Source organism: Nerophis ophidion, linkage group LG28, assembly GCF_033978795.1.
Source record: "Nerophis ophidion isolate RoL-2023_Sa linkage group LG28, RoL_Noph_v1.0, whole genome shotgun sequence".
NCBI lineage: Eukaryota > Metazoa > Chordata > Actinopteri > Syngnathiformes > Syngnathidae > Nerophis > Nerophis ophidion.
Window position 1 is genome coordinate 25,671,406 of NC_084638.1, and position 17,331 is coordinate 25,688,736.

Genomic DNA, 17,331 nt, shown 5'->3' on the forward strand with positions numbered 1-17,331 from the left:
TTAGTTCATGGTTCCTGTTGCGTTCGGACCAGATGTTCTTCCGAGGGAATTTAAGTTGCTGGTCAACTCCAAGTTCTTTTGATGACACATAAGCTGATTTTAAATGAGCCCCAGAACAGAATAGGTATTTAGCAATTTATTCCAAAGCTTTGGAGAGACCAACCTAAATAACAACACATTCAATTTGCATCGGCTAAGTTGATCTGAAAACCCCCTGGAAGTCTTGTCTTTTTCCATACCCCACTGCCCCCCCCTCCTCCCTTCAGAACGAATCCACATATCTGTTCTTCTGCCGGACAGGGAGAGACAAGAAGGGAGTTATGGCTTGTCTTCTCATTCCAACAGCTACAGTATTTTCAGGAGTATAGAGAAAAAGGACCACATGGAATTGATCAACACAACCTTTTAATAAACAATATGTCGAAAAAAAATGATATATGCATATATTTAATGTCATCACAGGACTCACTGAAGAAGCGGTGGCTGACAGAGTCAGCGGCACACTGTACAAAGCTGGATGAAGAGGATGGGTTTGATAAAAAAAAAAAACTCGGTATGGGGGTCATAAAAAACGGCTCCTAGTCCATGAAGCCCCCATACCTTTTCTGGAGGTCGCCGTTTTCCCATGCACGCTTGGAAGCTCCCCCGTTCTTGTAGCTGTCCACCAGCCACTCGGGTCTGCCCACACGCCTCATGAAGCCCCCGTACCTCTTTCTCAACCCGCGGCCTAACACCGCCTCCAGCAGGTCGCCCCGAACCTCCGTGTCGTCGGCCCGCCTCATAAAGCCGCCGTAGCGCTTGGCCGCTTCGCCCGCCTCGTCTCCGCCCTCCCCGCCGTGCGCCGCATTTAGGATTTTAAGGACAACCAGCCGAGCGCGTTCCTCCTCGTCGCGATTCACGGGGTCGCCGAAAAGGCCTTCTGGAGAAGACCGCCGAGACATAAAACCCCCGTAGCGCTTCATGAATCCGCCGTACTTCTTGGTCAGTTGGTGTGCCGGTGACGTTTCATCCTCGACGTTAGCGCGGATGTTGCCGGTTGACTCAGATTCTTCTTGTGGTCGGACGTCCCCACCGAGAGGAACGTGGCTTTCTTCCTCCAGTAGGATCTCCCAGCAGAGGCTCAGCTTCTGGCCGTCCAACTCACCGTCACACTCGAGTGAGCATGTCTGGAAAAAAATTGGCATTGATTTGATTATCATCCCGTTAGTACAAGTACCTTGGGGTCTTGTTCACGAGTCAGGGAAGGATGGCTTGTGAGATCGGTCTGTTGTGGTGAAGAGGGAGCTGAGCCGGAAGGCAAAGCTCTCATTTTACCGGGCGATTTACTTCCCCATCCTCACCTATGGTCATGAGCTTTGGGTTATGACCGAAAGGACAAGATCCCGGGTACAAATGAGTTTCCTCCGCCGGGTGCCGGGTCTCTCCCTTAGAGATAGGGTGAGAAGCTCTGTCATCCGGGAGGAGCTCAAAGTAAAGCCGTTGCTGCTCCACCCGAACGCCTCCCTAGGGAGGGGTTTAGGGCACGTCCGACCGGTAGGAGGCCACAGGGAAGACCCAGGACACGTTGGGAAGACTATCTCTCCCAGTTGGCCTGGGAGCGCCTCAGAATCGCCCGGGAAGAGCTGGACGAAGTGGGGAGAGGGAAGTCTGGGCTTCCCTGCTTAGGCAGTTGCCCCGCAACCCAACCTCAGATAAGCGGAATAAGATGGATGGAAATAAAAAGATGGCAGAGAATTTTCGGATGTATAAACTCAGGGAAAATTTGATACTACTCTCCCGACTCGCTATTTGTCTTGGTTTGACCGTCACGGATCGGTTCTTTGTGACTACAGTAAGGAAACAAAATAGAGAAAGTACAACTCCTTAGCTTATTTGTTGTTTGTCGTGGAGTGCAAGTGAGGGGGTCACACCCCCTCACTTGCATCTCTACGGCAAACGACATCATGTACTGATTGTCCTTCCTGTTGCAAGTCTGGCCAGGACTTGCACCTACCAGTGCCTGGCTTTTATGAAAACAGCTATAATCACTTTTAAAATGAATCATAAAAAGTGGGGCTCAGCACTTCCAAGTACGAGTCGGTGTTTCTCGCCCAGAAACTTGTGGAGTGCCATCTCTGGGTCGGAGAGGAGATCCTGCCCCAAGTGGAGGAGTTCAAGTACCTGGGAGTCTTGTTCACGAGTGAGGGAAGAGTGGATCGTGATATCGACAGGCGGATCGCTGCTGCGTCTGCAGAAATGCGGACCCTGTATCGGTCCGTTGTGGTGAAGAAAGAGCTGAACCGGAAGGCAAAGCTCTCAATTTACCAATCAACCTACGTCCCTATCCTCACCTATGGTCACAAGCTTTGGGTTATGTCTTAAAGGACAAGAAGTTTTGGTCCATCAGGTGGTGGGTCTCTCCCTTAGAGATAGGGTGAGAAGCTCTGCCATCTGGGAGGAACTCAAAGTAAAGCCGCTGCTCCTTCACATGGAGAGGAGCCAGATGAGGTGGTTCGGGCATCTGGTCAGGATGCTACCTAAACGCCTCCCTACGGAGGTGTTTAGGGCATATATCTGACCTATAGGAGGCCACGGGTAAGATCCAGGGACACCTTAAGAAGACTATGTCTCCCGGCTGGCCTGGGAACTTCTCGGGATCCCCCGAGAAGGGCTGGGCGAAGTGGGGAGAGGGAAGTCTGGGCTTCCCTGCTTAGGCAGTTGCCCCGCAACCCAACCTCGGATAAGCGGACAAACATGGATGGAAATAAATTAATGGCAGATAATTTTCCGATAAATCAACTCAGGGAAAATTTGATACTGTTCTCCCAACTCGCAATTTGTCTTGGTTTGACCGTCATGGTTCGGTTCTTTGTGAGTCCAGTAAGGAAACAAAGAACAGAACGCAAAACTCCTTAGCTTATCTGTTGTTTGTCTTTTGCTGTAGAGAGACAAGTGCGTAGCTAACGTTTACACTGGTTGTCCTTCCTGATGCAAGCCTGGCCAGGAAATGAACCTACCAGTGCCTAGCTTTTATGGAAACAGCTTTAATGACTTTTAAAATGAAACATAACGAGTGAAGCTGGGATAAATATCAGCACTTCCAAGTTCGAGTCCGTGGTTCTTGCCCGGAAAGGGGTAGATTGCCCTTTTCTGGGTTGGAGAGGAGAGCCTGCCCCAAGTAGAGGAGTACAAGTACCTTGGGTTCTTGTTCACGAGTCAGGGAAGAATGGCTCGTGAGATGGGTCTGTCGTGGTGAACAAGGACCTGAGCCGGAAGGCAAAGCTCTCAATTTAACAGTCGATTTACGTCCCTATCCTCACCTATGGTCACAAGCTCTGGGTTATGAGCTAAAGGACAAGATCACAGGTACAAGCGGCCATTCATCGAACCATTTTCTAGTGCTTGTCCTTCTCGGGGTTACAGGGAGGCAGGAGCCTATCCCAGCTGCACTTGGGCGGAGGGCGGGTTACACCCTGGACAAGTAGGGCGGGGTACACCCTGGACAAGGAGGGCGGGGTGCACCCTGGACAAGTGTCCACCTCATCTCAGGGCCAACACGTTCTTGTAAAATTGTAAGAATTTCTCGCAAAATCACGATATTATTCGTAAAATGCCAATCTTTTTTGTCCCAAAATATCGGCATTTTATCACAATAACAGACTCTAGCTACACGTTTCCTCTCCGAAGAACAACATTGCAGTATTTTGTTTCAGAATTCCACATTGCAAGTTTTAGGTTGAGGGTTAGGATTAATCCTCCATTTTCATGGCTGTAAGTCCAGTTTTTCATCCATCCATCCATCCATCCATCCATCCATCCATCCATCCATCTTCTTCCAAGTATTCAAGGGGCGGGTCTCTGTGAGAGCAACCTAAGCAGCAAAGCCCAGACTTTCCTTTTAGTCCAGCTCCTGCCTGGGGATCCCGGGATAGTCCCAGGCCAAATGGGAGACATAGTCTTTCCAACATGTCCTGGGTCTTCCCTACCATTTGAATGTGCCCTGAATGCCTCCCAAGGACGACACTTGGGGGACATCTGAACCACCTCATCTGGCTCCTCTGAATGTGGAGAAGCAGCTTCTCACCCTATCTCTAAGGAAAACCCCCACCACTCTACTGCGGGAACTCATTCCGGACGCTTGTATCCGTGTTCAGTCACTACGCAAATCTCTTGACCATTGGTGAGGGGACTTTGATCGACTGGTAAATCGCAATGCTTCCAACACTATGCCGATTCGCCTGTTCTCCTTAGCCTTTCCTCCCTCTCGAACCAGAGCCCGAGATACTTAAAGTCCTACAACTGGGCCAAATGGAAGACACAGTCTTTCCAACATGTCCTGGGTCTTCCCTACCGGTTGAATGTGCCCTTAAGGCCTCCCAAGGACGACGTCTGGTGCACACCTGAACCAAATGCCCGAGCCACCTCATCTGGCTCCTCTCCATGTGGAGAAGCAGCTTCTTACCCTATCTCTAAGGAAAACCCCCACCACTCTACTGCGGAAACTCATTCCGGACGCTTGTATCCGCGTTCAGTCACTACACAAATCTCTTGACCATGGATGAAGGGACTTAGATCGTCTGGTCAATCACAATACGTCCAACGCTACGCCGATTTTCCTGTTCCCCGTAGCCTTTCCCCACTCTCACACCAGAGCCCGAGATACGTTAAGTCCTACAACTGGGCCAAATGGGAGACACAGTGTTTCCAACATGTCCTGGGTCTTCCCTACTGGTTGAATGTGCCCTGAATGCCTCCCAAGGACGACGTCTGGGGGACACCTGAACCAAATGCCCGAGCCACCTCCTCTGGCTCTTCTCCATGTGGAGAAGCAGCTTCTTACCCTATCTCTAAGGAAAACCCCCACCACTCTACTGCGGAAACTCATTCCGGACGCTTGTATCCGCGTTCAGTCACTACACAAATCTCTTGACCATAGATGAGGGGACTTAGATCGTCTGGTCAATCACAATACGTCCAACGCTACGCTGATTTTCCTGTTCCCCTTAGCCTTTCCTCACTCTCAAACCAGAGCCTGAGATACGTTAAGTCTTACAACTGGGCCAAATGGGAGACAGAGTCTTTCCAACATGTCCTGGGTCTTCCCTACTGGTTGACTGTGCCCTGAAAGCTTCCCAAGGATGACGTCTGGGGGACACCTGAACCAAATGCCCGAGCCACCTCATCTGGCACCTCTCCATGTGGAGAAGCAGCTTCTTACCCTATCTCTAAGGAAAACCCCCACCACTCTACTGCGGAAACTCATTCCGGACGCTTGTATCCGCGTTCAGTCACTACACAAATCTCTTGACCATGGATGAAGGGACTTAGATCGTCTGGTCAATCACAATACGTCCAACGCTACGCCGATTTTCCTGTTCCCCGTAGCCTTTCCCCACTCTCACACCAGAGCCCGAGATACGTTAAGTCCTACAACTGGGCCAAATGGGAGACACAGTGTTTCCAACATGTCCTGGGTCTTCCCTACTGGTTGAATGTGCCCTGAATGCCTCCCAAGGACGACGTCTGGGGGACACCTGAACCAAATGCCCGAGCCACCTCCTCTGGCTCTTCTCCATGTGGAGAAGCAGCTTCTTACCCTATCTCTAAGGAAAACCCCCACCACTCTACTGCGGAAACTCATTCTGGACGCTTGTATCCGCGTTCAGTCACTACACAAATCTCTTGACCATAGATGAGGGGACTTAGATCGTCTGGTCAATCACAATACGTCCAACGCTACGCTGATTTTCCTGTTCCCCTTAGCCTTTCCTCACTCTCAAACCAGAGCCTGAGATACGTTAAGTCCTACAACTGGGCCAAATGGGAGACAGAGTCTTTCCAACATGTCCTGGGTCTTCCCTACTGGTTGACTGTGCCCTGAATGCCTCCCAAGGACGACGTCTGGGGGACACCTGAACCAAATGCCCGAGCCACCTCATCTGGCTCCTCTCCATGTGGAAGAGCAGCTTCTTACCCTATCTCTAAGGAAAACCCCCACCACTCTACTGCGGAAACTCATTCCGGACGCTTGTATCCGCGTTCAGTCACTACACAAATCTCTTGACCATAGATGAGGGGACTTAGATCGTCTGGTCAATCACAATACGTCCAACGCTACGCTGATTTTCCTGTTCCCCTTAGCCTTTCCTCACTCTCAAACCAGAGCCTGAGATACGTTAAGTCTTACAACTGGGCCAAATGGGAGACAGAGTCTTTCCAACATGTCCTGGGTCTTCCCTACTGGTTGACTGTGCCCTGAAAGCTTCCCAAGGATGACGTCTGGGGGACACCTGAACCAAATGCCCGAGCCACCTCATCTGGCACCTCTCCATGTGGAGAAGCAGCTTCTTACCCTATCTCTAAGGAAAACCCCCACCACTCTACTGCGGAAACTCATTCCGGACGCTTGTATCCGCGTTCAGTCACTACACAAATCTCTTGACCACAGGTGAGGGGACTTAGATCGTCTGGTCAATCAAAATACGTCCAACGCTACGCCGATTTTCCTGTTCCCCTTAGCCTTTCCTCACTCTTAAACCAGAGCCCGAGATACGTTAAGTCCTACAACTGGGCCAAATGGGAAACATAGTCTTTCCAACATGTCCTGGGTCTTCCCTACTGGTTGAATGTGCCCTGAATGCCTCCCAAGGACGACGTCTGGGGGACACCTGAACCAAATGTCCGAGCCACCTCATCTGGCTCCTCTCCATGTGGAGGAGCAGCTTCTCACCCTACCTCTACGGGAAAACCCCGCCACTCTACGGAGGAAAATACTTTCGGGCGCTTGTATCCGTGAACTTGTCCTTTGGGTCACAAACCAAGCCTGATGACCAAAGCTGAGGACTGGATCACAGATTGACCGGTAAATAGAAAGCTTTGCCTTCCGGTTTAACTCCCGGGTAATGAATTAGAATTATATAGCGCTTTTCTCGACACTCAAAGCACTTCACAGAGAAGTGAGAAACCATCAGTATTCACACCTGGTGGTGGTAAGCTACTTTTGTAGCCACAGCTGCTCTGGGTTGGACTCACAGAGGCGAAGTGTAAGCGAAACTGGTGGCAGGGGTGAAGTGTCCTGCCCGAAGACACAACGGCAGCAATTTGGAAGTCAAGAAGCGGGGAGCGAATCGGCAACCCTCAGGTTTCTGCCACAGCCGCTCTAACCACTACGCCGTGCCGCCGCCGAGGAAAATATTCCATCACTGAAACTAACTGTAGAGTCCAACCTTCGCACACCATTCCGGTGGTACTCTAACCCTATCAATACTCATTTGTATACTCTGGCCTTTAAATAAACCCTTCTTTAGACCAGTTGATCTGCCATTTATTTTCTGCTCTGCTCCCCTCTCCTTCCTGGGGGGTGAACAGGTTCGGTGGCCATGAATGAAGCGCTAGATGTCCAAAGTCGGGACCCGGGGTGGACCACTCATCTGTGCATCAGTTGGGGACGTCTCTGCACTGCTGACCTGTCTCTGCTCAGGGTGGTTTCCTTCTCACCCCACTATGGACTGGACTCTAACTATTATGTTAGATCCACTATGGACTGGACTATTATATTAGATCCACTATGGACTGGACTCTCACACTATTATGTTAGATCCACTAAGGACTGGACTCTCACACTATTATGTTAGATCCACTATGGACTGGACTCTCACACTATTATGTTAGATCCACTATGGACTGAACTCTCACTATTATGTTAGATCCACTATGGACTGGACCCTCACACTATTATGTTAGATCCACTATGGACTGGACTCTCACACTATTATGTTAGATCCACTATGGACTGGACTCTAACTATCAAGTTAGATCCACTATGGACTGGACTCTCACACTATTATGTTAGATCCACTATAGACTGGACTCTCACACTATCATGTTAGATCCACTATGGCCTGGACTCTCACACTATTATGTTAGATCCACTATGGACTGGACTCTCACACTATTATGTTAGATCCACTATGGACTGGACTCTCACACTATTATGTTAGATCCACTATGGACTGGACTCTCACACTATTATGTTAGATCCACTATGGACTGGACTCTCACACTATTATGTTAGATCCACTATGGACTGGACTCTCACACTATTATGTTAGATCCACTATGGACTGGACTCTCACACTATTATGTTAGATCCACTATGGACTGGACTCTCAAACTATTATGTTAGATCCACTATGGACTGAACTCACACTATTATGTTAGATCCACTATGGACTGGACTCTCACACTACTATATTAGATCCACTATGGACTGGACTCTCACACTATTATGTTAGATCCACTATGGACTAGATTCTCACACTATTATGTTAGATCCACTATAGACTGGACTCTCACACTATTATGTTAGATCCACTATGGCCTGGACTCTCACACTATTATGTTAGATCCACTATGGACTGGACTCTCACACTATTATGTTAGATCCACTATGGACTGGACTCTCACACTATTATGTTAGATCCACTATGGACTGGACTCTCACACTATTATGTTAGATCGACTATGGACTGGACTCTCACAATATTATGTTAGATCCACTATGGACTGGACTCTAACTATCATGTTAGATCCACTATGGACTGGACTCTCACACTATTATGTTAGATCCACTATAGACTGGACTCTCGCACTATTATGTTAGATCCACTATGGCCTGGACTCTCACACTATTATGTTAGATCCACTATGGACTGGACTCTCACACTATTATGTTAGATCCACTATGGACTGGACTCTCACACTATTATGTTAGATCCACTATGGACTGGACTCTCACACTATTATGTTAGATCCACTATGGACTGGACTCTCACACTATTATGTTAGATCCACTATGGACTGAACTCACACTATTATGTTAGATCCACTATGGACTGGACTCTCACACTACTATATTAGATCCACTATGGACTGGACTCTCACACTATTATGTTTGATCCACTATGGACTAGACTCTCACTATCATGTTAGATCCACTATGGACTGGACTCTCACACTATTATGTTAGATCCACTATGGGCTCGGCTCTAACTATCATGTTAGATCCACTATGGACTGGACTCTCACACTATTATGTTAGATCCACTATGGACTGAACTCTCACTATTATGTTAGATCCACTATGGACTGGACCCTCACACTATTATGTTAGATCCACTATGGACTGGACTCTCACACTATTATGTTAGATCCACTATGGACTGGACTCTCACACTATTATGTTAGATCCACTATAGACTGGACTCTCACACTATTATGTTAGATCCACTATGGACTGGACTCTCACACTATTATGTTAGATCCACTATGGACTGGACTCTCACACTATTATGTTAGATCCACTATGGACTGGACTCTCACACTATTATGTTAGATCCACTATGGACTGGACTCTCACACTATTATGTTAGATCCACTATGGACTGGACTCTCACACTATTATGTTAGATCCACAATGGACTGGACTCTCACACTATTATGTTAGATCCACTATGGACTGGACTCTCACACTATCATGTTAGATCCACTATAGACTGGACTCTCACACTATTATGTTAGATCCACTATGGCCTGGACTCTCACACTATTATGTTAGATCCACTATGGACTGGACTCTCACACTATTATGTTAGATCAACTATGGACTGGACTCTCACACTATTATGTTAGATCCACTATGGACTGGACTCTCACACTATTATGTTAGATCCACTATGGACTGGACTCTCACACTATTATGTTAGATCCACTATGGACTGGACTCTCACACTATTATGTTAGATCCACTATGGACTGGACTCTCACACTATTATGTTAGATCCACAATGGACTGGACTCTCACACTATTATGTTAGATCCACTATGGACTGGACTCTCACACTATCATGTTAGATCCACTATAGACTGGACTCTCACACTATTATGTTAGATCCACTATGGCCTGGACTCTCACACTATTATGTTAGATCCACTATGGACTGGACTCTCACACTATTATGTTAGATCAACTATGGACTGGACTCTCACACTATTATGTTAGATCCACTATGGACTGAACTCACACTATTATGTTAGATCCACTATGGACTGGACTCTCACTATCATGTTAGATCCACTATGGACTGGACTCTCACACTATTATGTTAGATCCACTATGGACTGGACTCTAACTATCATATTAGATCTACTATGGACTGGACTCTCACACTATTATGTTAGATCCACTATGGACTGGACTCTCACACTATTATGTTAGAGCCACTATGGACTGAACTCTCACTATTATGTTAGATCCACTATGGACTGGACCCTCACACTATTATGTTAGATCCACTATGGACTGGACTCTCACACTATTATGTTAGATCCACTGTGGCCTGGACTCTCACACTATTATGTTAGATCCACTATGGACTGGACTCTCAAACTATTATGTTAGATCCACTATGGACTGGACTCTCACACTATTATGTTAGATCCACTATGGACTGGACTCTAACTGTCATGTTAGATGCACTATGGACTGGACTCTCACACTATTATGTTAGATCCACTATGGACTGGACTCTCACACTATTATGTTAAATCCACTATGGACTGAACTCACACTATCATGTTAGATCCACTATGGACTGGACTCTCACACTACTATATTAGATCCACTATGGACTGGACTCTCACACTATTATGTTAGATCCACTATGGACTGGACTCTCACACTATTATGTTGGATCCACTATGGACTGGACTCTCACACTATTATGTTGGATCCACTATGGACTGGACTCTCACTATTATGTTAGATCCACTATGATATGGACTCTCACACTATTATGTTAGATCCACTATGGACTGGACTCTCACTATTATGTTAGATCCACTATGGACTGGACTCTCACACTTTTATGTTAGATCCACTATGGACTGAACTCACACTATTATGTTAGATCCACTATGGACTGGACTCTCACACTAGTATGTTAGATCCAGTATGGACTGTACTCTCACCATTATGTTAGATCCACTATGGACTGGACTCACACTATTATGTTGGATCCACTATGGACTGGACTCTCACACTATTATGTTAGATCCACTATGGACTGGACTCTCACTATTCTGTTAAATCCACTATGGACTGAACTCTCACTATTATGTTAGATCCACTATGGACTGGACTCTCACACTATTATGTTAGATCCACTATAGACTGGACTCTCACACTATTATGTTAGATCTACTATGGACTGGACTCTCACTATTATGTTAGATCCACTATGGACTGGACTCTCACACTATTATGTTAGATCCACTATGGACTGGACTCTCACTATTATGTTAGATCCACTATGGACTGGACTCTCACACTATTATGTTAGATCCACTATAGACTGGACTCTCACACTATTATGTTAGATCCACTATGGACTGTACTCTCACACTATTATGTTAGATCCACTATGGACTGGACTCTCACACTATTATGTTAGATCCACTATGGACTGTACTCTCACACTATTATGTTAGATCCACAATGGACTGGACTCTCACACTATTATGTTAGATCCACTATAGACTGGACTCTCACACTATTATGTTAGATTCACTATGGACTGGACTCTCACACTATTATGTTAGATCCACTATAGACTGGACTCTCACACTATTATGTTAGATCCACAATGGACTGGACTCTCACACTATTATGTTAGATCCACTATTGACTGGACTCTCACACTATTATGTTAGATCCACTATAGACTGGACTCTCACACTATTATGTTAGATCCACTATGGACTGTACTCTCACACTATTATGTTAGATCCACAATGGACTGGACTCTCACACTATTATGTTAGATCCACTATAGACTGGACTCTCACACTATTATGTTAGATTCACTATGGACTGGACTCTCACACTATTATGTTAGATCCACTATAGACTGGACTCTCACACTATTATGTTAGATCCACAATGGACTGGACTCTCACACTATTATGTTAGATCCACTATTGACTGGACTCTCACACTATTATGTTAGATCCACTATGGACTGGACTCTCACACTATTATGTTAGATCCACAATGGACTGGACTCTCACACTATTATGTTAGATCCACTATGGACTGGACTCTCACACTATTATGTTAGATCCACAATGGACTGGAATCTCACACTATTATGTTAGATCCACTATTGACTGGACTCTCACACTATTATGTTAGATCCACTATAGACTGGACTCTCACTATTATGTTAGATCCACTATGGACTGGACTCTCACACTATTATGTTAGATCCACTATAGACTGGACTCTCACACTATTATGTTAGATCCACTATGGACTGGACTCTCACTATTATGTTAGATCCACTATGGACTGGACTCTCACACTATTATGTTAGATCCACTATGGACTGGACTCTCACTATTATGTTAGATCCACTATGGACTGGACTCTCACACTATTATGTTAGATCCACTATGGACTGGACTCTCACTATTATGTTAGATCCACTATGGACTGGACTCTCACACTATTATGTTAGATCCACAATGGACTGGACTCTCACACTATTATGTTAGATCCACTATGGACTGGACTCTCACTATTATGTTAGATCCACTATGGACTGGACTCTCACACTATTATGCTAGATCCACTATGGACTGGACTCTCACACTATTATGTTAGATCCACTATGGACTGGACTCTCACACTATTATGTTAGATCCACTATGGACTGGACTCTCACACTATTATGTTAGATCCACAATGGACTGGACTCTCACACTATTATGTTAGATCCACTATGGACTGGACTCTCACTATTATGTTAGATCCACTATGGACTGGACTCTCACACTATTATGTTAGATCCACTATGGACTGGACTCTCACACTATTATGTTAGATCCACTATGGACTGGACTCTCACACTATTATGTTAGATCCACTATGGACTGGACTCTCACTATTATGTTAGATCCACTATGGACTGGACTCTCACACTATTATGTTAGATCCACTATGGACTGAACTCACACTATTATGTTAGATCCACTATGGACTGGACTCTCACACTATTATGTTAGATCCACTATGGACTGGACTCTCACCATTATGTTAGATCCACTATGGACTGGACTCACACTATTATGTTGGATCCACTATGGACTGGACTCTCACCCTATTATGTTAGATCCACTATGGACTGGACTCTTACTATTATGTTAGATCCACTATGGACTGAACTCTCACTATTATGTTAGATCCACTATGGACTGGACCCTCACACTATTATGTTAAATCCACTATGGACTGGACTCTCACATTATTATGTTGGATCCACTATGGACTGGACTCTCACTATTATGTTAGATCCACTATGGACTGGACTCTCACACTATTATGTTAGATCCACTATGGACTGGACTCTCACTATTATGTTAGATCCACTATGGACTGGACTCTCACACTATTATGTTAGATCCACTATGGACTGGACTCTCACACTATTATGTTAGATCCACAATGGACTGGACTCTCACACTATTATGTTAGATCCACTATGGACTGGACTCTCACTATTATGTTAGATCCACTATGGACTGGACTCTCACACTATTATGTCAGATCCACTATGGACTGGACTCTCACACTATTATGTTAGATCCACTATGGACTGGACTCTCACACTATTATGTTAGATCCACTATGGACTGGACTCTCACACTTTTATGTTAGATCCACTATGGACTGAACTCACACTATTAGGTTAGATCCACTATGGACTGGACTCTCACTATTATGTTAGATCCACTATGGACTGGACTCTCACACTATAATGTTAGATCCACTATGGACTGGACTCTCACTATTATGTTAGATCCACTATGGACTGGACTCTCACACTATTATGTTAGATCCACTATGGACTGGACTCTCACACTATTATGTTAGATCCACAATGGACTGGACTCTCACACTATTATGTTAGATCCACTATGGACTGGACTCTCACTATTATGTTAGATCCACTATGGACTGGACTCTCACACTATTATGTTAGATCCACTATGGACTGGACTCTCACACTATTATGTTAGATCCACTATGGACTGGACTCTCAGACTATTATGTTAGATCCACTATGGACTGGACTCTCACTATTATGTTAGATCCACTATGGACTGGACTCTCACACTTTTATGTTAGATCCACTATGGACTGAACTCACACTATTAGGTTAGATCCACTATGGACTGGACTCTCACACTATTATGTTAGATCCACTATGGACTGGACTCTCACCATTATGTTAGATCCACTATGGACTGGACTCACACTATTATGTTGGATCCACTATGGACTGGACTCTCACACTATTATGTTAGATCCACTATGGACTGGACTCTCACTATTATGTTAGATCCACTATGGACTGGACTCTCACACTATTATGTTAGATCCACTATGGACTGGACTCTCACACTATTATGTTAGATCCACTATGGACTGGACTCTCAGACTATTATGTTAGATCCACTATGGACTGGACTCTCACTATTATGTTAGATCCACTATGGACTGGACTCTCACACTTTTATGTTAGATCCACTATGGACTGAACTCACACTATTAGGTTAGATCCACTATGGACTGGACTCTCACACTATTATGTTAGATCCACTATGGACTGGACTCTCACCATTATGTTAGATCCACTATGGACTGGACTCACACTATTATGTTGGATCCACTATGGACTGGACTCTCACACTATTATGTTAGATCCACTATGGACTGGACTCTCACACTATTATGTTAGATCCACTATGGACTGAACTCTCACTATTATGTCAGATCCACTATGGACTGGACTCTCACACTATTATGTTAGATCCACTATGGACTGGACTCTCACACTATTATGTTAGATCCACTATGGACCGGACTTTCACTATTATGTTAGATCCACTATGGACTGGACTCTCACACTATTATGTTAGATCCACTATGGCCTGGACTCTCACACTATTATGTTAGATCCACTATGGACTGGACTTACACTATTATGTTAGATCCACTATGGACTGGACTCTTACACTATTATGTTAGATCCACTATGGACTGGACTCTCACTATTATGTTGGATCCACTATGGACTGGACTTACACTATTATGTTATATCCACTATTGACTGGACTCACACTGTTATGTTAGATCCACTATAGACTGGACTCTCACTATTATGTTAGATCCACTATGGACTGGACTCTCACTTTTATGTTAGATCCACTATGGACTGGACTCTCACACTATTATGTTAGATCCACAATGGACTGGACTCTCACACTATTATGTTAGATCCACTATGGACTGGACTTACACTATTATGTCAGATCCACTATGGACTGGACTCTCACACTATTATGTTAGATCCACTATGGACTGGACTCTCACTATTATGTTAGATCCACTATGGACCGGACTCTCACACTATTATGTTAGATCCACTATGGACTGGACTCTCATTATTATGTTAGATCCACTATGGACTGGACTCTCACACTATTATGTTAGATCCACTATGGACTGAACTCTCACTATTATGTTAGATCCACTATGGACTGGACTCTCACACTATTATGTTAGATCCACTATGGACTGGACTCTCACACTATTATGTTAGATCCACTATGGACTGGACTTTCACTATTATGTTAGATCCACTATGGACTGAACTCTCACACTATTATGTTAGATCCACTATGGCCTGGACTCTCACACTATTATGTTAGATCCACTATGGACTGGACTTACACTATTATGTTAGATCCACTATGGACTGGACTCTTACACTATTATGTTAGATCCACTATGGACTGGACTCTCACTATTATGTTAGATCCACTATGGACTGGACTTACACTATTATGTTAGATCCACTATGGACTGGACTCTCACTATAATGTTAGATCCACTATGGACTGGACTCTCACTATTATGTTAGATCCACTATGGACTGGACTCTCACACTATTATGTTAGATCCACTATGGACTGGACTCTCACTATTATGTTAGATCCACTATGGACTGGACTTTCACACTATTATGTTAGATCCACTATGGACTGGACTCTCACTATTATGTTAGATCCACTATGGACTGGACTCTCACACTATTATGTTAGATCCACAATGGACTGGACTCTCACACTATTATGTTAGATCCACTATGGACTGGACTCTCACTATTATGTTAGATCCACTATGGACTGGACTCTCACACTATTATGTTAGATCCACTATGGACTGGACTCTCACACTATTATGTTAGATCCACAATGGACTGGACTCTCACACTATTATGTTAGATCCACTATGGACTGGACTCTCACTATTATGTTAGATCCACTATGGACTGGACTCTCACACTATTATGTTAGATCCACTATGGACTGGACTCTCACACTATTATGTTAGATCCACTATGGACTGGACTCTCACACTATTATGTTAGATCCACTATGGACTGGACTCTCACTATTATGTTAGATCCACTATGGACTGGACTCTCACACTTTTATGTTAGATCCACAATGGACTGAACTCACACTATTAGGTTAGATCCACTATGGACTGGACTCTCACACTATTATGTTAGATCCACTATGGACTGGACTCTCACCATTATGTTAGATCCACTATGGACTGGACTCACACTATTATGTTGGATCCACTATGGACTGGACTCTCACACTATTATGTTAGATCCACTATGGACTGGACTCTTACTATTATGTTAGATCCACTATGGACTGAACTCTCACTATTATGTTAGAGCCACTATGGACTGGACTCACATTATTATGTTGGATCCACTATGGACTGGACTCTCACTATTATGTTAGATCCACTATGGACTGGACTCTCACACTATTATGTTAGATCCACTATGGACTGGACTCTCACTATTATGTTAGATCCACTATGGACTGGACTCTCACACTATTATGTTAGATCCACAATGGACTGGACTCTCACACTATTATGTTAGATCCACTATGGACTGGACTCTCACTATTATGTTAGATCCACTATGGACTGGACTCTCACACTATTATGTTAGATCCACAATGGACTGGACTCTCACACTATTATGTTAGATCCACTATGGACTGGACTCTCACTATTATGTTAGATCCACTATGGACTGGACTCTCACACTATTATGTTAGATCCACTATGGACTGGACTCTCACACTATTATGTTAGATCCACTATGGACTGGACTCTCACACTATTATGTTAGATCCACT

The 17,331-nt window shown here is 44.7% G+C and overlaps 1 protein-coding gene across 2 annotated transcripts in view; it reads right to left on the minus strand.

Moving 5' to 3' along the window:
* Nucleotides 1–398: 398 nt before the first annotated feature.
* The window catches only part of LOC133544948 (proenkephalin-A-like), a 145,310-nt gene continuing 128,377 nt past the window's right edge, over nt 399–17,331 (minus strand). For both annotated transcript variants that reach the window (XM_061890197.1, XM_061890198.1), the window contains one exon: nt 399–1,166. In XM_061890197.1, coding sequence (XP_061746181.1) covers nt 579–1,166 — 588 coding nt within the window. In that variant the 3' untranslated portion in view covers nt 399–578. The remainder of the gene's footprint in view (nt 1,167–17,331) is intronic.